Source organism: Ascaphus truei, chromosome 3, assembly GCF_040206685.1.
Source record: "Ascaphus truei isolate aAscTru1 chromosome 3, aAscTru1.hap1, whole genome shotgun sequence".
Lineage (NCBI taxonomy): Eukaryota > Metazoa > Chordata > Amphibia > Anura > Ascaphidae > Ascaphus > Ascaphus truei.
Genome location: NC_134485.1, coordinates 245,130,247 through 245,154,095, shown reverse-complemented (window position 1 = coordinate 245,154,095; position 23,849 = coordinate 245,130,247). Strand labels below are relative to the sequence as shown.

At 52.8% G+C, this 23,849-nt stretch overlaps 2 protein-coding genes across 4 annotated transcripts in view; one reads left to right on the top strand and one right to left on the bottom strand.

Moving 5' to 3' along the window:
- VWA3B (von Willebrand factor A domain containing 3B) overlaps positions 1-12,353 on the bottom strand; it is a 161,324-nt gene extending 148,971 nt beyond the window's left edge. For 2 of the 3 annotated variants that reach the window (XM_075590547.1, XM_075590548.1), the window contains exon 1: positions 12,185-12,353. The gene's annotated coding sequence lies outside the window, so the exon portion shown is untranslated. The remainder of the gene's footprint in view (positions 1-12,184) is intronic. The other variant, XM_075590549.1, reaches the window with a different exon arrangement.
- LOC142490713 (uncharacterized) overlaps positions 7,057-23,849 on the top strand; it is a 29,737-nt gene continuing 12,944 nt past the window's right edge. Inside the window, exon 1 of the mRNA XM_075593128.1 lies at positions 7,057-7,111. Within this exon, the coding sequence (XP_075449243.1) occupies positions 7,057-7,111 (55 nt within the window). The remainder of the gene's footprint in view (positions 7,112-23,849) is intronic.

Genomic DNA, 23,849 nt, shown 5'->3' with positions numbered 1-23,849 from the left:
GTTTTACCATGTGCCTTGGCAGGGCCGTCCATAGGATATGTGCGGCCCTTAGGCAAGCAGTACCAAGGCCGCCACCTCCCTCGCCCCTCCCCCCCCCCAAAAAATAATTTCCCCCCTAGGTGAGAAGCAGGCGGTCCGCGTAGCTGTACCACGTTCAATTCAGTTCCCGTGGCCCCCTGTTTCCTGAGATACCGGTACCACGGATGTATGTATCTCCTGCTCAGATTTAAATGTCCCAATGGGCCAATTGGGAGCCGTTGCTTTCTATTGGCCCATGTGACCTGACATTTAACCCTGAGCAGGAAATACAGGCACCCGCTATGGATTTATGTATCTCGGGAAGCAGGGGGCCACGGAGCTGAAATTAACACAGTTCAGCTATCCTGATCCCCTGTTTACCACCTAGGGGAACCACATTTTTTTTTTGGAGGGGGGGCCATTTGCCCTTTTAGCTACCACTTTTCCTCTTCATTTTGCCATCCCCTGAGATGTGCCACCCTTAGGCTGTGCCTTACCTGCTTACTGCCTAGGGACGGGCCTGACCCTTGCATATCTCTACAGCAGGGCTCCCCAGTTCTCCAAACGAGCCACGTCAAAAAGCAGGGCCACAAGTAGGACGGTTGACAACTTTCCCAGATCCCAAGACTAGAGTCTCCATGACACCCTAGTTGTTGACTGGGAGATGTGTCTGCACCCCCCCTGTTGGTGGACCTGTGAGTCCCCCTCTTCTCAGACGCACACACCCCCTCTCTTCTCTCAATCTACACCACCCCTCTCTCTCTAACATTCCCTCCCTCTCTCTTCCCACACCCTCTCTCTCACCCTCTCCACAAATCTCTCTCCTTCTCCCCCTCTCCCCCTCCCCCGTCTCACTTTGTCTCCTCCCCCCGGGCCTTATCTGTACTGCAGAGCTCATCCAGAGGGGGGAAAAACCCAAGTGGGTTAGGCCAACTTCCGTCGGGGGCCTAACTTGCGGTTCAGCCAACAGCGGTGGCCCCCTGTCTGCCATCGTGCTGCACACAGATGTCTCTGCGCTCCCCTCATTGCGGCCCTGGCCACACGATTATTATAATTAGGGAGTCCGGTGTTGCATTTCCAGTTAAAACTGGTAAAAAAAGAAATTAAGCATAATTTCATATTGAATTAGACCTCTTGTAGCAGTTGAGCCACAGATAGGATACAAAGGCAACACAATGGATTAATCTCTTCTTTCCCACTCTCTGACCTTAACCTCACCACATTTTCTCTCACACCCAATGTACAACGTCTCCTTGCTAAACTTGAAACCCGTGCTCCATTGACATTCAGTCCTTATTTTCCAGCCTAAAATCAAAGTTTTGTTTAATACCACCCACCTCTGACCCAAACAGTCTTCTCAAAACATACATGACATAATATATATTTTCTTTAACTGTGCATGCAATGTCTTGTATATAATGTATACCCTGTTCATTTATGTAACTGTATTTGTAACCATGTATTATTTGTCTTAACTCTGTGCCCAGGACATACTTGAAAATGAGAGGTAACTCTCAATGTATTACTTCCTGGTAAAATATTTTATAAATAAAAATAAATAAATAAATGACTGTTCTTGCCTCCTCATTTGACCAGTACACTACTCCTGTACACCGACACCAATGGCACTCCAACCCACACCTCTGGCTAAATACACAGACACACTTTCTGTGCACTTGTTCTGCTGAAAGCCACTGGAGGAAGTCACACTCTGGCTGATTTCCTTCACTACAAATGTATTCTTTCCTGCTTTAATTATGCTCTTTTTCTTGCTAAACAGGGTTACTTTACCATTCTTATACAGAACTAAATCCAACCCATGCCACCTCTTCTCTGTCATTGAAACCCTTCTGCGACCTCCACCATGCACCACTCCTTCCATTACACCTCTAAACTTTGCCAAGTATTTCAAGTGCATGGTGGAAGCTTTCCACAAATAACTCCCCTCTGTCCCTTCCACACCCCTCCTTGATCTGCCTTTGTTTCCTTCTCTCCAGTAACAGAGGAATAAGTATCTCTTCTGCGGCTCTCCTCAACCTCCAATACATGCAGCCTTATCCCCATTCTTTCTTATTTCCTGAAACCTTTTGCTTATACCATTTTCCTGGAGCCAGGGTCACGAATGATGTATGAATAATTTCAGTAAGCTTAACTCATGGCTTCCCTCTTCCAAAGCACACCAAGTCCTTTTGTCTTTCTTAGTTTTATTGAGGGAAAATCACAGGAAGAAAGGTGCTTGTAGATGTAGTGTGGGTAGAGAGTGCTTCTCTCTCTGAAGTGCAGTGTATCAGGCAGTGTTAAAACAGAAAGGCCTTGCTGGGGCAAATAGCAGGCAGGTACTCACTCAGAGTCCAGGGTGAAAAGGAAGTGAGGGGCAAGGGTCACACTAGAAGGGAAGTGAGACTATACTAACTGTCAGCAAGGACAGGGGGGTAGGAATAGTCCACTCTCAGCTAGGAGAATAGGAGATTGCAGGCAACAAACACTGGCTATGACTGTGTAAACAACATGTAACAATAATGTTGCCTTTTCACATGCAGCTAGCTGCTGGGACAGGGAAAATAACAGGCAGCTAAACTAAGGAGATATGAATCCCATGAGCTGCAAAGGGAGACAGAGAAATGTGGAATCTAGTTCCAGGACAACCATGTTCCCCATCCTCACTAACATCTTTAACTAATCTCTGTACTCTGGTACTTTTTCATCTCTTTTTAAACAAACTATTGTTAGACCTATTCTTAATAATAACACCCTAATCACTACCGCCACTTGTAACTATTGCCCACTCTCTTGCCTTTTGATTCTAAACATCTGGAACATATTGACTCTTTACATATACTTCACGTTCTTAACTCCCATGACCTATTGACTCTCTCCAATCAGGCTTCGACACAGCATACTCTACAGAAACCGCTTTCGCCAAAGTAGCTAATTGTAACAATGCACGTCTCAAGAAGGAAGCAGACCAGAGGGACAGAGTCCTGATAGAGTAGGGCATCATAGGCTGATGGTAAGGGCTGGCAGCAGAGTTGCTTAGTCAATGTGGATGCAGAGGTCGAGGCAGGCTGAAGACAAGGATAGTCGAGGTACGTGCAGAGGTACGTGCAGTGGTCGGGCGGGCTGAAGACAAGGATAGTTGTGGTACGTGAGTTGGGTCTGGTAACGTGGAAGACAATAGGTATGTCACGAGTGCTCACCACAAACAAGGTGGGACCGCGAGGCTGGAAGTGGGGATATTGATAGCCACTGACCAACAACTGAGCAGGCACGTCCGGAGTGCAGAGTGGTAGTCATGTCGCCGGGTCAGGGTATGAGAGGCCAAAGGGGTCTAGGTACTTGTCGTGGTCAAGGAGAGGAGAAGGTCGGATAGTCATTGATGAGGTGCCAGAATCATGGGGTAGAGAGAGAAGAGTAGTCGAATCCATAGCCGTGGTCCAGGCGAAGCCTGCAGGGAATGAGCATAATCAGTATGCTATATAGTGATAGGCAGGAGTGGAGCCGTAGCAGCTGTGGAATAAGTGATCCCGTTAACCCCTTGAGTGGCTGTCACAGTGCGGCGATTGCACATATTCCGTGTGCGCTGTGCGCTGCCCCTGTCATCACAGAGGCGGGACATAGAAGCGGTGCCCGTGGTGTCAGTCTTCCTAATGGGGCAGCGCCTGCGTGCAGGCTATGGCTGACGTGCGTCACCTTTGACGTCACGGGGGCGGAGCCAGGGAATGGCCCCTATGGTGTCTGCCCTTCCAGCAGCACGGTGCCTGGGTGCAAGTCGTGGCAGGCGCGCACCATTGGTGACGCCGCGAGATGTGTGACGGAGGCGGGGCCTTGCGCCGATACTCAAGGTATAAACGCGTTGCATGAACTGAGCATGAACTGGAACTTTGCTCAGCAACTTTCTACTCAGAGTGCTGTCCTTTTAAAGGAAGTTGCCAGAGACGAAGATGGACGATTTGGCCACAGAGGCCGAGCAAGAGCAAAATCCAGAACCGGAACCTGAAACCCCGGAAAGGATTTTGCCAAACCTCATATTAATGACTTCTATATTGCCAAATCTCAAGGAAACTACTCCATTTGGATTCTTCTTGACCTCTCCTCAGTTTTTGATACTGTTGACCACCTTCTTCTTCCACACATTCTTCCCTCTCTTGGCATCTGTGACACTGCCCTCCCCTGGTTTCCCTCCTACTTCTATCACTGTTGCTTTTGTGTCTCTTATACAAACTCCACCTCAATCTCTATGGAACGCTCTGTAGTTGTACCTCAAGACTTAGTTTAAGGCCATTAACTCTTCCTCTATATAACCTTTTGATTCATTTGGATTCACCTATCATCTCTATGTCAATGATACGCAACTATATTTATCTACATCTGACCTTACACCCGCAGTTCAGTAAAACATTACAGTGCCTATCAGAAATCTGGGCATGGATATCCCTTGGTCACCTCAAGCTTAATATGGCTAAGACAGAACTTTTCATATTCCCTCCCAAACCAGTTCCCATTGTTCCTTTTTCCATAATTTTATGTAGCACTCTTTCCCCTTAATAAAGGGTCTACCGGTACTGCCGATACCTGTTGGCTCACAGAAGGCCAGAGCCTCCGACACTGGGAGCCTGGGGTGATCAGATGTCCACCTCGGTACAGCGCCTCCACCTGAAAGGGATCCTGACGCAGCAGGATAAGCCCCTCCCAGTAATACAAACTCACGTCTGTATATATAATAACAACCTTTACTACGAACCATAAACAGTACCCTGTACCACACAGTATAACAACCCCAACTCTGTACCTGCAGGCGAAGGAGACTTGGACCATCCAGGGGAGGCGGTGAGAGCTGTGGTGAACCCACTACACACATATATTGTGACAAACGCTTGTTTTATATTTGCACATTGTAAGTGCGCATTTTTATACCTATTTTTATATAAAGTTTATTATAAACCTGATCGCGCTATGTAGTGCTCTTCCCATCTCTTACATACACTACCATCGTACTGACGAGGCGAGCCTGGAGGGAGATCCATACAACACCTATACATAATGGATAGCAGCCCTATCTGCTAACCGCATTCTTAACTCTGACATCTTGTGAGTAGGCTAACCATCAGAGCCAAGACTACACCCTATTATTTACCTCATTTGTAATACATCTGCACTTAAATTTTGCACTGTTTCCTTTTTTTCCCACATATGCTCCTCCTGGATGGTTTGAGATCTATCACACTTCTTGGAACCCGTGAAACAGGTCCCACCAGAGGGTTTGAGCAGGGTTATTTACTATTTGACTTTATTTTAAGTTTATTATTTAGCACATATTGTTAATTGCACTTGTGATTAGTTGCACTTATTACCATTTGTTCACATTTTGAGTTGTTTACGCCTTGTTTCACTATTATTCACGAGATCCAGAACAGGCCAGGCTTACAGCAAGGCAGAGCAGAAAGAGTGATGTGCACTCTCCGGTCAAGTGCTAAAGAGAGTAGGGCGCAATTGCATACCGGGGATAGTCAGGGGAGCGTGGACCTCCGCTCCCGCACAGTACGCCTGGGCGCCCTAAGCCGGGGGCGTAAGATGGGTGCATAGCTTTAGCTGTCCTAGTCCCTTGAGGCAGATAGTGTGAGGCAACTGGGGGGGTCAGCCTGCTAACGTGTCCAGGGACCATGGCCCATGGTCCGCACTATGAGTGGCCAAAAGAGGGACGCCCGTACCTAGGGAGATTCCCGGTACACTAGCTAGCACCCACGTAAAATGCCCCACAGAGCACTAGCCAGAATAGTCATCGAGTTCAGTGCACAAGAAGGAGTTCTGCCTAGCCTGGGGTATGCCACCTCATATTAGTGGGTACCAGATTGGGCATGCAGTGAGAAGCAGAAAGTGTCAGTGGGTACAGTCAGTGTCTAGGTTCGAGTTACACCTTAGACACTGAGAGTAGTGTACCATTACATGTGGTGGGCGCATCGAAGATGGCGGCCGTCTCTACATGTGCTCCGAGGAGCAAAGAAGAACCTAAAATGGCGACAAATGCGCCATCCACGGCCCAGCAGATAGCAGCCAACATAAAATGGTGTTTCCCGCCACTCCTGGAGCGAGCACGTGAGTCGTGCAAAAAGACTGTACGAGGGATGTGGCGGGAAATGTGCAGGGGTTTGGCGCCAAACCCAGATCCCCTGCAAGAGGAGCGGAGCGGCGCGAAAGCTGAAAGCCCACCCACCTGTGCTGTGACTGGTCAACAAACCAGGTCGTATCACACTGAAAGAAGGAAGGCCCACCTCTGGATTCCACCAGAGGGAGGGGGCACAAGGAGAGCCAATCAGGAGCATCCTCCCCAGCAAAGGGAGGGACAGGTAGCGAGAGCGAAGAGCTTCACTTCTGTCTGGCATTCGAAAAGCAAGGAGCTGAAACACTGAACTGTTCCACCCCTGAGCTAACCATGTCTGAGAGGAGCACCACGATCTATCAGCTAGCAGGAGGCTTACTGGTAGTGGAGGTGGCGGAGCATGAATACCTCCGGTGTTTGTGCGTACCTCCTGGTATCCCGCAGTCCCAAGCACCAAGGCACGATGCCCTCAATGCGGCACGTTTTACCTGTGGCCTAACGAGCCATGGCCTCTGATCGAGACCCCACGGGGTGCCTCTCCGGGAACATTAACGAAGGTGGCGGAAAGTAAAGACAAGACTGCCCTGGTTCCCCGTTGCAACCAAGCAGGAAGAACCAAGGCCCAGCCCGCTACAGAACCGAGCGAGCTGTCGACGGAGAAGAGCGTGACCGCAGTGGAGGTACCGGAGCGAGACTGTTTCGTACCCATACCCACTGGTTGTATCGCAGAAGAACCCAGTGACTCCCTTGCGGAGGATCCGATCCTGATATCCTCGGAGGAAGAGGTTGGCGTACCATCGGTGGCGATGCGCCTACCGGCGAACCAACCCAGCGGTAACAGAGAGAAGCAGACGAGTCCGGACACCTTCCGACGGCGAGCGCTGGTGAGGCCGGAGGCCCGTAGAAGTCCCACGGCCGTGGTGACTCCCAGTGCGGTGGAGATGGCGTCCGAGACGACCCCGGAGGATCCCAAAATCACCAAACAGCAGCGGAGCGGTAAGGAGACTCCACCACCCCCTTACTCCCGCCAGGCAAAGGCAGCAACCGAGGAGGACGAGAAGGAGAGGCTTGCGGCCTACTTGTCCGCCCATGCCGGTCCTCGACGCACTTCCGGTGCGTGACCACAGAGCGGATGGAGATTCCGCAGGCACCAGTGATGTCACTTCCGGGCCCGACGGAAAGAGATGCCCGGGAGCGCTGTTCTCCTCACGGAGAGTAGCCATGGCTACTGCAATGGCCACCTTGAAGAGCCGAGGCCCATCAAGAGAGACGCGAAGTATGGCGGAGAAAGCACCCAAGAAAGCGTCCCTCGCATTATTACTCGCTTGCTAGACAATGACTTGAATGTTGCCCCTGCCCCAACCCCTAGCTCCATCGCCCCGGCCACTGCCCCTGCCCCGTCACGAGTGTTGCCACCGGGACCTAGCGGGGATAAACTGAGCAAATATCCCAAATACTCCAGGGATTTGCGGGACATATGACAGTGTGATACCTGTGTCTAACCCTGTGCCGTTTTCTCCTACAGCTAGAGGGAGAGCCCGTGGGTCTCACACTCCAGCAGAGGCTGGGTCGGTCAGTACGGTGGTTCACAAGATGAACCCTACCAGGTATTTCAATGCCAGAGGGAGGAGAGATTGCTCGCGCTCTACAGAGGCGGGGACGTCCGGTGTCTCGTCACAGGCAGAGTCAGAGGTAGAGCACACTAGTCATTCCACAGAATACGAGCACTGTGATAAGTGGTGGGCGCCCCTGTTCACTGGGTACCATGAAGTTATGGACCGTACGTGGTTCTTGCTCATTAAAAACAACATAGTTGATCATTGGTGGGCGGCAGGTGCCTTTACTCCCCAGGAGGTAGAGGACGAGATAGACCACCGGTACCGGGAGATAGAACAGAAACTCATTCAGCCCAAAGGCCCCAGTATATTGTACGACGAGATTGCTCCTGTAGAACCAGAGTTTTGGGTACTGCCAAGCAGGGCGGGTCCCCGTAAGCTTACTAAGTTGAGCCGAGCCGACAGAGCCATAGTGGCTAGGTGTAGGCAGTCACATGGATATGAATACCCTTATGTGCCTGAGCCCATCATGAGGGAAATAGAGGAGAGCAGAGACAGTTGGCTCCGAGAAGCCGTGCAGGATTACCTTCGGAACAAGTTTGGTAAAGCCGGTTATCACAACGAGGACCGTATAAGTGAGTTGGTCAGGATATGGAGTATAGGACGTTGTATATACATGCACAGCGTAATCTATCGACTGGAGCATGGGTCGGTCTTTGTGACCGTTACGGATCACAATGGCAGGAAAATTCGGAAACCGGATCCGAGCCATTATTACTAGGGTTCTCCATGTTGGGAGTAACTGTGTGTTATATTGCTACCTCATTAAGCCTATGTTATGTCTATTCAACTGCATGAGATGCGTGCTTGTTTCCCAGGTTGTTAGCCGCAGGATGGTGCTGCTAGAGCTAGGTCCAAGTGGGGACCATTGGATTCCACCAGAGGGAGAGTGTAGCCCCCTGTAAACAGCACAGGCTATACATATCTTTCGCCTACTGAGTTAAGTCCTTTTAAGGGCAGGCACCAGTAGTAATCATGGGTTTTCCCCCCTTTCAAGCCCTGCCCTGAGTAATATATGCAGGCCCCTAACTCTGCTGCAGGAATGAGACAGAGGGGAGGTCCTGCTGACATCATGAGGGGTGGGGCTGAGACTATTTAGCAGCCCATTCCTGTAAGTGACAGTTCGTCTACTTCTGAAAGTCTGTCCTGGGAGTTGGAGGAGAGGAGTAGGTCGAGCTCTCTCTCCTGGGAGGGGGTGATGGGGAGGATCTACCCCCGCCCAGAGAGGACCCTCGGAGGTGGGCACTGGGGTATTGAGGCCCCTCACAGACCATCCTGTGGAGTACCTCTTGGAGGAAAGGAGAGGAGAATGGCGGTACACCCTGGGATCGGTGGGTGTGCTGCTACTGCTATTGCTATTGTTGTTGCAGCTGTATGCTACAAGGCTGCTGTGTGTCATCTAGATACAATAAAGAGAGACATTGCTGATTTTACTAAAGACTGTAGTGTGATTCTGGAGCATCCACCCTGGGACCAGGGTCCTTTTCTTCTACACGGGTCCTACCCCATACCCTGGGAAGGTATAGAGGATGGAGGCGCTGCACCACCACTAAGAGAATGAGGCAACTACCGCAGAAGCCTGGTCCTGTCTCCCCAACAACATCGTGGGAAGCTCAGGCCCTCCTGTTACCGGCAGGTATGCACCACTCGAGCACATGTAACCAGCCCTCACACACCCTAGATATAGCATCTGTGTCTGGGGGGGGGAGGGGAACAAGGGTTACACATGCATAACTGATGTAAATAACGCATTTGTAACAGGCTCTATAGTCTCCCCATGCACCCCTGAAGAAGTCTGAATACCCGGATGAAACGCGTAGGGTTAATTTCAATTGCGCAGTGACCCGTGAGCTGTGTGGAGCCGTGTGGAGCCTCTTGCCGCTTTCTGCGAACCAGCTGTTCTCCCGATGTAAAGATCTCAACGCTGACGCTGACTCTGTATCCTGCTACCCCCCCTTACCATTGGAGGAAAGCTGAGGAAGTCTTGTGACGTCAGACGCTGTTTTGATGCAGAGGAGACTGTCCCTACCTAGAGGATTCGTGTGAGCTGTGTTTGCTGTATTGCGGGCGTCGTTCCTAACCCTGAGTTGGTTAAACTGCTTTTAATGATCGTGGAGCATGTGAGTGTACTGGAGCTCACTGCTCAAAGGATTTTTTGTTAATTAAACTGTATTGTACCATGATCTTTTCTCTTTTCTTTTAATACATGTTGATTCCTGTGAACTTCAATTTACCCACGAGAGGAGTTCTTGCGCTCTGTGTACTCCTCCTGTTGTCTATAGTCTCCCCGCTTGCGCACAGCTTCAGTACAGGTAGGGAGCCGGTATTGCTGTTCAGGAAGTGCTGACATGCGCATGCGCGAGCTGCCGTTTGCCTATTGAGCGATATGTACTTACTCGCGAGTGTACCTAAAGTGAGTGTCCTTAAACCGGGGTGTGCCTGTACATGTAAATCCACTACTATATATCCAGTCTCTCAAGCATGATGCCTAGGGCTACTGTCAACTTTTCCCTTTCCTTCTCCGAACATATAAAAGCTCTTACTAAATATTGCCGCTTTTTCCTTTGCAACATTGATCTCCTGTATTGATAACTGTACAAGTCAAATATTTATTTCAGCAACCCATTGAGTGCTATTTTGTCTACCTAGGCTCTCATTGAGCCTAGGTAGTTCCACTGACACTCAATAAGTTAATTTGACCATTTAACTGTTATATACATATATATGTATATACATATAGACACACACACACACACACACACACACACACACACACACGTCATGGTATTTATTTACTTTTGGCTTTGGATGTTAGTGTATATTGTGTTTATGTTGGCCCTCAGATCTATAGGCCACCTTTGGCTAGTACCATAGAGAGCGGATTAGGGACGGGGGGGGGGGAGAGAGCAGGGTAGGTTATGTAGGAAGTTATTCAAAGTAGGAATAAGGGTGTGTGGTTAACCCCTTGTATCTTATAGCGATCTTATCACCACTCTGTCACTGATGCCGGAACGGAAAGGAAGGAGTCCCCATTCCACTAGGTGTCAGATTGTGTTCAAACGCGATGTCCCCTAAAAAAACGAGAATGGTTCTTATGACGTAGCAACTACATCATGGGGACCGGTCCCTGGAGTTCCAGACCCCCCTGCGTTCAAACAGCACCCAAAGAGTGAGCAATTGCACTTTGCTCCTGCTAATTTCATACCAGTTGCTTGAGCAGCTGAGTGTAAGGGCCACATGAAACTGAATGCCCTTAGCAGGCTGCCAGTAGAAGAGTCCTGATCTGTAGCTTCACACTCAGGCTTCATTGCATCTATTCAAGATAATGCAAAAAATGACAATGGGAGCTAAAAACCAGGAGGAGGAGCTCCGCAAGTTAATATGCTGGACCCCTTGAAAACTTTCCCACCTTCATTGAGAACTGTACTGTCCGTCTCTTAAAATGGAAATTAAAATCTCCCATGAATTTACTACTTGCATGCCGTCATTGTTAACCAATGTACATTTACACTGTGGGTTTTTTTTTTGTTTTTTTACAGCATTTTAATAATAATAATAATAATACACTAATGAATCCAGATATAAAAAAGCACCACAACAGTAATTCTGTTACTGAGTAAATGTAATGATAATATATCCGTTTAACAGATTTTTTAATACTTTAGATAAAAATAATCCTAATCATTGGAGACAGTGCAATTTTAATGGTTACTTTTGTTAAAAGTCAAACATTGTTTTTTATATTATGACCCGCAGGTCATTCAAAAGGTGCAGTTCTGCTTCAACATAAAGCTGCACATTTTAAAATTTGTCTTTCATATTTTTTATTTTCTTCCTGAACAAATACTTCCCTGTGAAATATTTCATTTTGAAAAAAAAAATATATATATATATTGAATTGAAATATTTTCATATTGGCGTCTTAAAAATGGATACTTTGTCTTTAGTGAATTTTCGAACTTTACCCTGATCCCTGCAATTTTACAGTCTCACTGCATTCTAGATATCAAACAATCACTTAAAACTACAGATTAGAAAATTACAGATTAAGAAAAGCAATAATTTGCTCACCCATCGGTTAGCGGAGGTTAATGATATATTTATGAGGTCGTAATGAATATCCTATGGTCTAGGCAGGGCGTGTCACTATCCATGTCAATATCTGGTACAGATTATTGCCATATATACAATTCTTGCAGTTCAAATTTTTTTTTACCTACCATCTGGTTTAGTAAAAACAATGCCTATTAAATCCCAGGATCATGCATTTAAATGGAAGATAACATTCGAACTGGAAGAAAATCCCCCCAGTAACGAGGTACCAATCCATGTACTAATTTCCAGACTAGTCTGCATTGTATCCATAACAGATGTGGGTGCATGTTTCTGTTGCAGCGCCTGGCAGCTTCCCCTTGTTTAACACATACGCATTGCTGCAGCCCCTACGACTCACCTCCTCCAGTGCACCGGCACTTGTTACAGTTGCTGGTTCTGACAGACTGACTCAGATAGTAGTTTGTGTACCGGGTTAGTTCGGAATCCAAAATCCAGCTGCAGCTTCTGGTTCCCTTGTCCTTTTCTAGCCCGGATTGTTGTCTATGGAAACCGAGCGGTTGCTAAGTTCTGGCGAACCAGCGCCCTTGTTGAGATCGGGGGTGTGAATAAAGGTGGCGCCGTGCAGTGCAGTGGAGACTCCTGATTGGTTGCCAGTGGGAGGGGCGGTGCTTGTGCTCTGGGGCAGCGTTCTGTTGTGGAATGCGGTGGGTAGGTGGGTGAGAGGGCATGAAATATTATTAGTTATCCTGGTGGACTATTAGGGACATTCAAGGCTTTCAAGAGGGGCATTTGTCCCCTGTGTTATTGTGAGTGTCTGATGCTTTAAAGCTGCAATCCCTCTAAAACTGAAAAGGAAGTCCTGACTTAATCAGATCTTGATGTTTTGCTGAGTTTTCATCTGTATGTTCTTTTACTGGCAGCAGTAATTATTATGGTAATCTCTGTTGTCTTAATGAGTGGGAATGTCAGTGGCCATTTTAAACTCCCAAAGAAGGCATCTCCAGAATTCTGCTACAGCATTTAATAAGGGTGGGATTGCTAAAATCTTGAGCATAAGAAGAAATGTGGTATGGTAAAAGGAAAGGAGACCTTTTTTCATGGGTGGTGAGTAGAATGGATTGCTGCTTTAAAGCAGCAGTTAGTGCTTTAAAGCAGCAGTTTGTTTGGGGTTGGGCTGAGAAGGGTTATTGTGTATTATACCTTGGGAGTCCAGCAGAACTCAATCATGCTGTTAAATTATCCCCTATATCTTCTGGACAGCGAACAATATTGCCGCCAGGTCAGCACTGCCCGATGACATTATGGATTTCTATTGGTCAACAGAAAAAGGAGAAGCCAGTTAAGCTCCACTGGACCCCTTGGATCTTTTAACCCTTTGGTTGACCCAATACGTGGCCACTACGTCATGGGGTCTGGCACTCCATGATGTAAAAGCTACGTTATGCCCTAAGGCTTGGTCCCCACTGGCTACGGCGGGCGCTGCGGGGACAAGAGCTGCCTCTCAATGAGGCCACAGCATGGCGAGTTTTTCTTCCAGACCCGAAAATTGAGATGGACATGGGAGATGGGGTGCTAGGCCACGCCCCCCGGCGGTTCAGCCAATGAGGGCGAACCTGCCGGGTGATGTCATGGCTGCGCCCCCGTCACCCCCCCCCCCCCCATGTCTTTCCCCCTACAGCTCACTGCAGACCGGGGAATTCGGCTGCACGCGCCGCCAGCCTCGCAGGCTCTCGTGCAGCGCAGGCAGCGGGGCCATAGCCTTAGAGTGCTCGTTTTCGAGGAGAGATTGCGTCCTGTACTCCTAAGGGCATCCGCTATCACGTGACTTCTCTGTGTAGTGGTCACATGATCGCTGTTTGCCGGACGGGCTGTCGCACTCTGGGTACCGCAAAGGATTAAAGTAAGAAAAACAAAAGTGAGGAGAGGTTTGCTGATGTAAACCCAATCAGAGCCAGAGCTGGTACCTGCCTCCAGTACTTACTGATCATGTGATGTGTCCACATACGTTTATAGTGCACTAAAGGGGTTAAGATGGAGATGCTTGTATGTAAAGTGGGGATCATTATGAAAACATGGAACGCTTCCTCACAGTGATTACAAGTACTGTTTTATTTACACAACCTCAGGACCACCATTTTATTCTTTTTAAAGAACATGAGATTTATGTTTAAAAAGACTATCAGGTTACATGTGTAACCAGGTCTCCTCTGGTCCCTCGATTCGTCTGCCCTCTTGCCCCCGGTACCTGCGGACGACACTGAAGGAGGCGGGGCGTGTAGCCAAGAGGCGGCGCAGCCGCGATCAGCGGGAGGTGCGCGCGTAGCAGGGAATCCCCGGAGCTCCAGGGAGATTGCGGCGGGCGACCCATTCGCCAGAGATTCTTGGGGACTCCCGTAGCGGGGCACCGCCATGTTGGACATGTGTGCGCATGCGCAGTGAGATCGCACATGCACAGAGGATCTCCTAGCGATGGCCAGATTAGGGAAGGTACTCTGTGGGACTACAAGCCTCATATTGCCCTGGGCTGGCTTAATCAGGTGGGCAATGTTAGCCAATAGGGCAGCAGCAAGTTCCTGAAGAGAGTGGATACATTTTGCGCGCTTGGGGACACGCAGACCGTCATGATCCGGAGGAGGAGGGTGAAGGTACTGTCCAGGGAGCAGTGCTCACCTGGAGTAGGCCAGGTTCCCCCCAGGTCCAAGGTAGCTTCCCTGAGTCACTGTAGTTGGTGTATTCTATGTATGCTGCAGGGGAAGGCCTTAGATAGGGACCCTTTCCCAGCTGTGTGTCAGTAGAGGCCTCAGCTGCAGCACCTTATCTCTGAAGGTGAAATGCGGCCTGCTGCCAGTGAGCAATGCAAGGACACATCAATAGAGACTATCTTAAAGGGGTACACTCCAGCTGGAAGCCACTCCGCAGTGGAGCCGGTGGATTGTGGTGTAGGACCACGTCGCGGATCCATGGAGTCTCCCACTAATTTGACCTGGTCTGGACTGAGACCAGGGAGGTATTATCCACGTGCACCAACGGGCCCCAACACACAAAAGGAAGCGCGCTATCGCACACATACTCTTTGGGGTAGGGACTGGCTTGTGGACACTACAGGGTTAAGTGCCCAGGCACTCCAGAATTTTGGGGGTTCAACCCGGGAGGTGTTATTGGTTTGGGAAGGCCTTGCAGGGCCGTGTTATGTTGGATGCTATATTTTCATCTGTGTTTAGTAAACACTGTAATAATATACCTGTGTGTAATTATTGTATATATTGGTTCCGGTGAGGGGCTCCTCCCACTACGCTGGGATCCCTCGCCGGTGGAGGCGCTGCACCGAGACGATAAGTATACCCCAGGCTTCCCGTGGCGGAGGCTTAGGTCCTCTGGGAACCAATAGGTAGCGGCAGCACCAGTAGCCTTCTTGTTTAGGGGGAAACAGGGCAACACATGGTTACATTTATATAGCATAAATATTGTAAAAATGTTTCTAATATGTAGCAAAAAATATTTATGTAACAATCTTTAGAATTGGGGGGGGGGGATTAGTTCATATACGGTACCAGTACCAGTACTTTTGTAAGCCAGATGATCCACTACTTCAAATGAACCTGATAAAGGGCTCTATGCAGTAAGCATCGAAAAAGTCCTCTCGCCAAGTGTTCCTTATCGGCATGATTCTGCCGATTTTCCCTCGCCGTATGCAATAAGTGCCGAATCCCTTCCGAATCAAGCCGAAAACATTTGTTCCCACTCTACCGATGATTTGCCGATCACACACAGGTGTATCGGCGTGCATGGCGGGGTGGTGTTAGGTTCGCCAATGAAACTTCTTGCTGAATCTGCCGAAGCAAGCATGTTTTTGATTGAGCGGCCATTTAAAGTCAGCGTGTATTTTTATTAATTCTCTGTGTTGTTGGGAGAGAGAGAGAGAGAGAGACACACAGAGCTGGCCGATTTACATATTTCATATTGACTGAGAGAGTAGTTGTGTATTGTGAGAGGTTTGTCCTGTGTTGTTTTGTTAACATCTTTGTCTTGTTTTCACTTTGTAAGTGTTCAGTGCGATTGTCTTTAAATTTCTTTTCTGTTCTTTGTGAGTGCTATAGGTATGGCCGAAAGGCGTGGGAAGAGTGATGCTAGTGTGAGTGGTACTGGTAGTCGTGTGAGTACGCGTCAGAGTGAACGTAGGATTCAGGGGAGTGCTGTTGCTGCAAGTGCGACTGGTGTTGCTGGGAGTGCGAGTGCTGCTGGTGGTTCTGTTGCTGGTGCTGCTGTGGTGTCTGTTGCTGGTGCTGATGGGGTGTCTGTTGCTGGTGCTGGTGGGGTGTCTGTTGCTGGTGCTGGTGGGGTGTCTGCTGCTGGTGCTGCTGGTGTGTCTGGTGGTGGGGTGGTTGGTGGTGGCCCGCTTTTGGTGTCTCTTCCATTGGAAGAAGGAGAGTCCAGTCAGCAGCAGCCAAGCTCTGTGGCTGCACGTGGTCGGAGGAAACGTGTGGAGCGGCCACGTAATCTTCGTTTCAATGAAGAGGAAAACAGAGTTCTTGTCACAGGGATTTTGGAGCACCATGACTCTCTGTATGGGCATTTACTAGGTAAGTCTATCTTTGCATTGATTGTTCAAAGACATGTTATCCTAGGTCATGTGAGATGTCTTAATATCAAACTATTATTCTCTAATATCTATCAATTAAAGTTAATTGTTACACACATAATCCTTCATGCTTTATAACGACCATAACAATCAGTCTAAAAAGTTTGCCAAAGTTCATACAATATTCATGCAAGCTTCCTTAGATTTGTATGTTTCCACGTAAATGCTCATGTGCTACACATATTCAACCTAAACCAGCATGTTTGGTATCTCTTGGAACAGGTAGCAGTTTAGGAAACTGCTCGTTTTTCTAATAATAATTAATGTCATATATTTTGTACTAGCTGATATACCCGGCGTTGCCCGGGCATGGAAGGGCAGGGGGCATGGAGTGGAAGGGCGGGGGGAGGGGCGTGGAAGGGCGGGGGGGGCAAGGGGCGGGGAGGGCAAAGGGCAGGGGGCAAAGGGCAGGGAGGGGTGGGGGCAAAGGGCAAGGAGGGGCGGGGGCAAAGGGCAGGGAGGGGTGGGGGGGGGAAAAGGGCAAGGAGGGGCGGGGGGGCAAAGGGCAGGGAAGGGCGGGGGGCAAAGGGCAGGGAGGGGGGAGGGCAAAGGGCAGGGAGGGGTGGGGGGGCAAAGGGCAGGGGGGGGGGGCAAAGGGCAGGGAGGGGCGGGGGGGCAAAGGGCAGGGAGGGCAAGAGGGCAGGGAGGGCAAGAGGGCAGGGAGGGAGGCAAAGGGTAGGGGGGGGCCAAAGGGCAGAGAGGGGTGGGGGGGCTAAGGACAGGGAGGGGCAAGAGGGCAGGGAGGGGCAAGAGGGCAGGGAGGGGCAAGAGGGCAGGGAGGGGCAAGAGGGCAGGGAGGGGCAAAAGGGCAGGGAGGGGCGGGGGGGAAAAGGGCAGGGAGGGGCGGGGGGGGGGAAAAGGGCAGGGAGGGGCGGGGGGGAAAAGGGCAGGGAAGGGCAGGGGGGCAAAGGGCAGAGAGGGGCGGGGGGGCTAAGGACAGGGAGGGGGGAGGGCAAAGGGCAGGGAGGGGCGGGGGGGCAAAGGGCAGGGAGGGGCGGGGGGGCAAAGGGCAGGGAGGGCACGAGGGCAGGGAGGGAGGCAAAGGGCAGGGGGGGCCAAAGGGCAGAGAGGGGCGGGGGGGCTAAGGACAGGGAGGGGCAAGAGGGCAGGGAGGGGCAAGAGGGCAGGGAGGGGCAAGAGGGCAGGGAGGGGCAAAAGGGCAGGGAGGGGCAAAAGGGCAGGGAGGGGCAAAAGGGCAGGGAGGGGCAAAAGGAAAGGGAGGGGCGGGGGTGGCAAAGGGCAGGGTGGGGCGGGGGTGGCAAATGGCAGGGAGGGGCGGGGGTGGCAAAGGGCAGGGAGGGGCGGGGGTGGCAAAGGGCAGGGAGGGGCGGGGGTGGCAAAGGGCAGGGAGGGGCGGGGGTGGCAAAGGGCAGGGAGGGGCAAGGGTGGCAAAGGGCAGGGAGGGGCAAGGGTGGCAAAGGGCAGGGAGGGGCGGGGTGGCAAAGGGCAGGGAGGGGCAAGGGTGCCAAAGGGCAGGGAGGGGCAAGGGTGCCAAGGGCAGGGAGGGGCGGGGGGGCCAAGGGCAGGGAGGGGCGGGGGCGAAGGGCAGGGATTGTGGGGGCAAAGGGCAGAAGGGTGGGGGCGAAGGGCGGAAGGGTGGGGGCGAAGGGCAGGGAGGGTGGGGGCGAAGGGCAGGGAGGGTGGAAACGAAGGGCAGGGAGGGTGGGGGCGAAGGGCAGGGAGGGTGGGGGCGAAGGGCAGGGAGCGTGGGGGCAAAGGGCAGGGAGGGTGGGGGCGAAGGGCAGGGAGGGTGGGGACGAAGGGCAGGGAGGGTGGGGGCAAAGGGCAGGGAGGGTGGGGGCGAAGGGCAGGGAGAGTGGGGGCGAAGGGCAGGGAGGGTGGGGGCGAAGGGCAGGGATGGTGGGGGCGAAGGGCAGGGGGTGTGTGAATGAAGGGCAGGGCCGGAGGGGGCAAAGGGCAGGGCCGGAGGGGGCGAAGGGCAGGGCCGGAGGGGGAAAAGGGCAGGGCCGGAGGGGGGGGTGAAGGGCAGGGCCGGGGGGGGGGTGAAGGGCCTGGCCGGGGGGGGTGAAGGGCCGGGCCAGGGGGGTTAAGGGCTGGCCGGGGGGGGGTTAAGGGCCGGGTGAAGGGCCGGGTCGGGTGAAGGGCCAGGCCAGGGGGGGGTGAAGCGCCGGGCCGGGGGAGTGAAGCGCCGGGCCGGGGGGGTGAAGCGCCAGGCCGGGTTAAGCGCCGGGCCGAGGGGGGGTGAAAGAACCCTTCCCCTGCGGTTACTTACCTCGAACCGGGCCGCGCTCCTCCTCCTCGGGTTCCTCGGCGGTCTCCGTTCCCCCCGGCGATGCGGAGTTTCCCACACACACACACACTGTGTCACACACACACACACACACACACACACACACACACACACACACACACACACACACACACACACCCAGTGTCACACACACACAGTGTCACACACACACACAGTGACACACACACAGTGACACGCACACACACACACACGTACGTCACCTCTCCTTCCGGCCGCCGCCATCTTAGTTACTCCACGAGGGAGGAAGGGGGTCCTTCCGGCCGCCGCCATCTTAGGCGCCGCGTGGCAGCTGCAGGCTGCCTGGCCACTGCCTGTCCCCGTGCTGGGGAGGGAGGTGAGTGGAGCGGGAGGGAGGTGAGTGGAGCGGGAGGGAGGTGGAGGGAGGTGAGTGGAGCAGGAGGGAGGTGGAGGGAGGTGAGTGGAGCGGGAGGGAGTGGAGCGGGAGGGAGGTGAGTGGAGCGGGAGGGAGGTGAGTGGAGCAGGAGGGAGTGGAGCGGGAGGGAGGTGAGTGGAGCGGGAGGGAGGTGAGTGGAGCGGGAGGGAGGTGGAGGGAGGTGAGTGGAGCAGGAGGGAGTGGAGCGGGAGGGAGGTGAGTGGAGCAAGAGGGAGTGGAGCGGGAGGGAGGTGAGTGGAGGGAGGTGAGTGGAGCGGGAGGGAGGTGAGTGGAGCGGGAGGGAGTGGAGCGGGAGGGAGGTGAGTGGAGGGAGGTGAGTGGAGCGGGAGGGAGGTGAGTGGAGGGAGGTGAGTGGAGCGGGAGGGAGGCGAGTGGAGCGGAGAGTGGAGCGGAGGCGGGGAGGTGAGTGGAGCACCAGGGAGGGGGGGAGGTGAGTGTGATGGGGGGGGAGAGGACAGAGAGAGAGGTGTGTGTGTGTTGTGTGTCCTTTGGCCCGTCACTCCGCCTCAGGCCAATGAGAAGTGTGCGGGGGCGGGCGGGCCAAGGGACCAATGAGATTTCCCCTAGGGACAGAGGCCATGCAGACAGGCATACAGTGCTTTCACAAATATAGTATTATATATATATATATATATATATATATATATATATATATATATATATATATATATATATATATATATATACTAGCTGATATACCCGGCGTTGCCCGGGCGTGGAAGGGCAGGGGGCATGGAGTGGAAGGGCGGGGGGGAGGCAAGGGGCGGGGAGGGCAAAGGGCAGGGGGGCAAAGGGCAGGGAGGGGTGGGGGGGGGCAAAGGGCAGGGAGGGGTGGGGGGGGCAAAGGGCAGGGAGGGGTGGGGGGGGCAAAGGGCAGGGAGGGGCGGGGGGGGGCAAAGGGCAGGGAAGGGCGGGGGGCAAAGGGCAGGGAAGGGCGGGGGGGCAAAGGGCAGGGAAGGGCAGAGGGGCAAAGGGCAGGGAGGGGCGGGGGGAGGGCAAAGGGCAGGGAGGGGTGGGGGGGCAAAGGGCAGGGAGGGGCAAAGGGCAGGGAGGGGCGGGGGGGGCAAAGGGCAGGGAGGGCAAGAGGGCAGGGAGGGCAAGAGGGCAGGGAGGGAGGCAAAGGGCAGGGGGGGGCAAAGGGAAGAGAGGGGCGGGGGGGCTAAGGACAGGGAGAGGCAAGAGGGCAGGGAGGGGCAAGAGGGCAGGGAGGAGCAAGAGGGCAGGGAGGGGCAAAAGGGCAGGGAGGGGCAAAAGGGCAGGGAGGGGCAAAAGGAAAGTGAGGGGCAAAAGGGCAGGGAGGGGCAAAAGGAAAGGGAGGGGCAAATGGAAAGGGAGGGGCGGGGGTGGCAAAGGGCAGGGAGGGGCGGGGGTGGCAAAGGGCAGGGAGGGGCGGGGGTGGCTAAGGGCAGGGAGGGGCGGGGTGGCAAAGGGCAGGGAGGGGCAAGGGTGGCAAAGGGCAGGGAGGGGCAAGGGTGGCAAAGGGCAGGGAGGGGCGGGGTGGCAAAGGGCAGGGAGGGGCAAGGGTGCCAAAGGGCAGGGAGGGGCAAGGGTGCCAAGGGCAGGGAGGGGCGGGGGGCCAAGGGCAGGGAGGGGCGGGGCGAAGGGCAGGGAGGGTGGGGGCGAAGGGCGGAAGGGTGGGGGCGAAGGGTGGAAGGGTGGGGGCGAAGGGCGGAAGGGTGGGGGCAAAGGGCAGGGAGGGTGGGGGTGAAGGGCACGGAGGGTGGGGGCGAAGGGCAGGGAGGGTGGGGACGAAGGGCAGGGAGGGTGGGGACGAAGGGCAGGGAGGGTGGGGACGATGGGCAGGGAGGGTGGGGGCGAAGGGCAGGGATGGTGGAGGCGAAGGGCAGGGACGGTGGGGGCAAAGGGCAGGGAGGGTGGGGACGAAGGGCAGGGAGGGTGGGGGTGAAGGGCAGGGAGGGTGGGGGCAAAGGGCAGGGAGGGTGGGGGCGAAGGGCAGGGAGGGTGGGGGCGAAGGGCAGGGAGAGTGGGGGCGAAGGGCAGAGAGGGTGGGGGCGAAGGGCAGGTAAGGTGGGGGCGAAGGGCAGGGCCGGAGGGGGCGAAGGGCAGGGCCGGAGGGGGCGAAGGGCAGGGCCGGAGGGGGCGAAGGGCAGGGCTGGAGGGGGCAAAGGGCAGGGCCGGAGGGGGGGGGTGAAGGGCAGAGCCGGGGGGGGTGAAGGGCAGGGCCAGGGGGGGGTGAAGGGCAGGGCCGGGGGGGGGGGGTGAAGGGCCTGGCCGGGGGGTGGTGAAGGGCCGGGCCGGGGGGTGAAGGGCTGGCCGGGGGGGGGGTTAAGAGCCGGGTCGGGGGGGGTGAAGGGCCGGGCCGGGTGAAGTGCCGGGTCGGGTGAAGGGCCGGGTCGGGTGAAGGGCCGGGTGAAGGGCCAGGCCAGGGGGGGGTGAAGCGCCGGGCCGGGTGAAGCGCCGGGCCGGGGGGGTGAAAGATCCCTTCCCCTGCGGTTACTTACCTCGCACTGGGCCGCGCTCCTCCTCCTCGGGTTCCTCGGCGGTCTCCGTTCCCCCCGGCGATGCGGAGCTGAGACGCTCAGGTGAGGAGGTGGTGTGGGGAGCGGCCCGTACAGCTCCCGACTGAGAGAGCCGGAGCAGCGCGCGCTGGGATGGTGAGCTGGGGGCGCGGCCTCTAGGCCTGAAGGTGTGAGCGGCGAGAGTGTTCTCTGGGGGGGGGGGAGCACCGGGGGAGAGGGAGCACCGGGGGAGAGGGTGAGCACCGGGAGAGAGGGTGATGTTGAGGTCCCGCGGAGTGGTGATAGGGGGGGTTCCGTTGTTGCGGGCCAGCTGCGGGGGGGGGGGGTCAAGGCCGGGCAGCCGTTAAGGAGGGTGGAGTGTGTGTGTGTGTGTTGAGGAGGGTGGAGTGTGTGAGTGTGTTGAGGAGGGTGGTGTGTGTGTGTGTGTGTGTGTGTGTGTGTGTGTGTGTGTGTGTGTGTGTGTGTGTGTGTGTGTGTGTGTGTGTGTGTGTGTGTGTGTGTGTGTGTGTGTGTGTGTGTGTGTGTGTGTGTGTGTGTGTGTGTGAGGAGGGTGGAGGGTGGAGTGTGTGAGTGTGTGTGTTTGGCCCGTCACTCCACCTCAGGCCAATGAGAGGTGTGCGGGGGCGGGCGGCCCAAGGGACCAATGAGATTTCCCCTAGGGACACCGGACATCCAGACATACAGTGCTTTCACTAATATAGTATAAGATATATGTGTGTGTGTGTTTGGAAACATGTATTGGCTCAGCTATCGTGGATGACATCATTATGAGTAAACATACACAACTTGACCTGCATGAAGGGATTATGTGTAATGATCTTCCAAATAACACACACTGCAACCTTCTACCTTACAAGGCATTCAACATCTTTGCCCTATAGTTCAAAGCTGAATGTATGTGTGAATCTTTGTACAAACAATGGGTTAACATGCATAACCACAAAGCATACCCGCACTCATTCTTTGTCACAGTAATGTATAACTTCGTTATACTGTGTCTGTGCACACAAATGCATAATTCACTTTTTCATGTATGTGTCGATACATATATACATACATACATATAATATATATATATATATATATATATATATATATATATATAGATATATAGTGTTCGACAAACCTATACATTTGCTCGCCCCGGGCGAGTGGATTTAACCCCCGGGCGAGTAAATATTGGCCCAAGCAGCACACGTTTGGTACTAGGTGGCGAGTAGATTTTTTTGTGTGGCGAGTAGATTTTTTGGTGATTTGTCAACCACTGTGTGTATATATATATATATATATATATATATATATATATATATATATATATATATATATATATTAGTGATAATCTATGTTACACCTATAAACAGGCCATTACTGCCTAATCAAGTCTTGCATGGAATATTGTGCATTCAAAGGCGAACATAAATAATTTGCACAAACACATTTCGTTATGTTTGACTAAAGCTCTTTTTTCGCTTCATGAAGTATAATGTGAACATAAATAGGAACATGTTCCATATGGTATTTAATTGTGTTCATATGTAGCTCACTTCATATTTTTATTTCGCTCATGTACCGGTGTGTGAAACCAGCTGCAATTCATATGTAATCACAGCATAGAGGTGAACAGAGGGGGTGGGGTCGGGCACAGAGCCAGATCACAGGGTCATGGTAGGGTCAAGTCTTGTGGGACGGCTTCCAGGTTGTCGAACCAAATAAAAGGTCAGGGTGGTGTCACATCTTGGGGGAGGGACTACAGTTGTTACAAGCTGACAAGGTGAACAGAAGTTCATCACATTCATTTGAAATGGTAATTATCTGAATAATTTCACCCACCAGGCCACTATATATGAAAACGTACGTTAGTCATTCGTTCAGTCATATCTTATTTTTTACCTTATAGATACTCCAACTTATCACACCAGTACCATCTGTGAGCGACACACTGCATGTGTTGATGAGTGTCAGCCACATTGAGCGCTACACATGCTTCCCTTAAATGTTCAGACAGATCACTAAAAAAATTCATTCACATTTCCACAATTAGGTACTGAATTATAAGCAGAGTCAACTTTGCTGTCATGGTAGTGATGTACATTATTATTGTCAGATTACTACCCAACATATGCAGTGTATGTTTGTAAGGAATCCACACCTCAGTTTACTGCTTACCTTGCCTCACAGACCTGTGCAGTCCTGGAACACTCCCTCTGGTATCTACTGCAGCTGTGCAAGCTATCACTGCAACCTAGCCTTGTACTCACTCATTGAACAAGTGCCTTC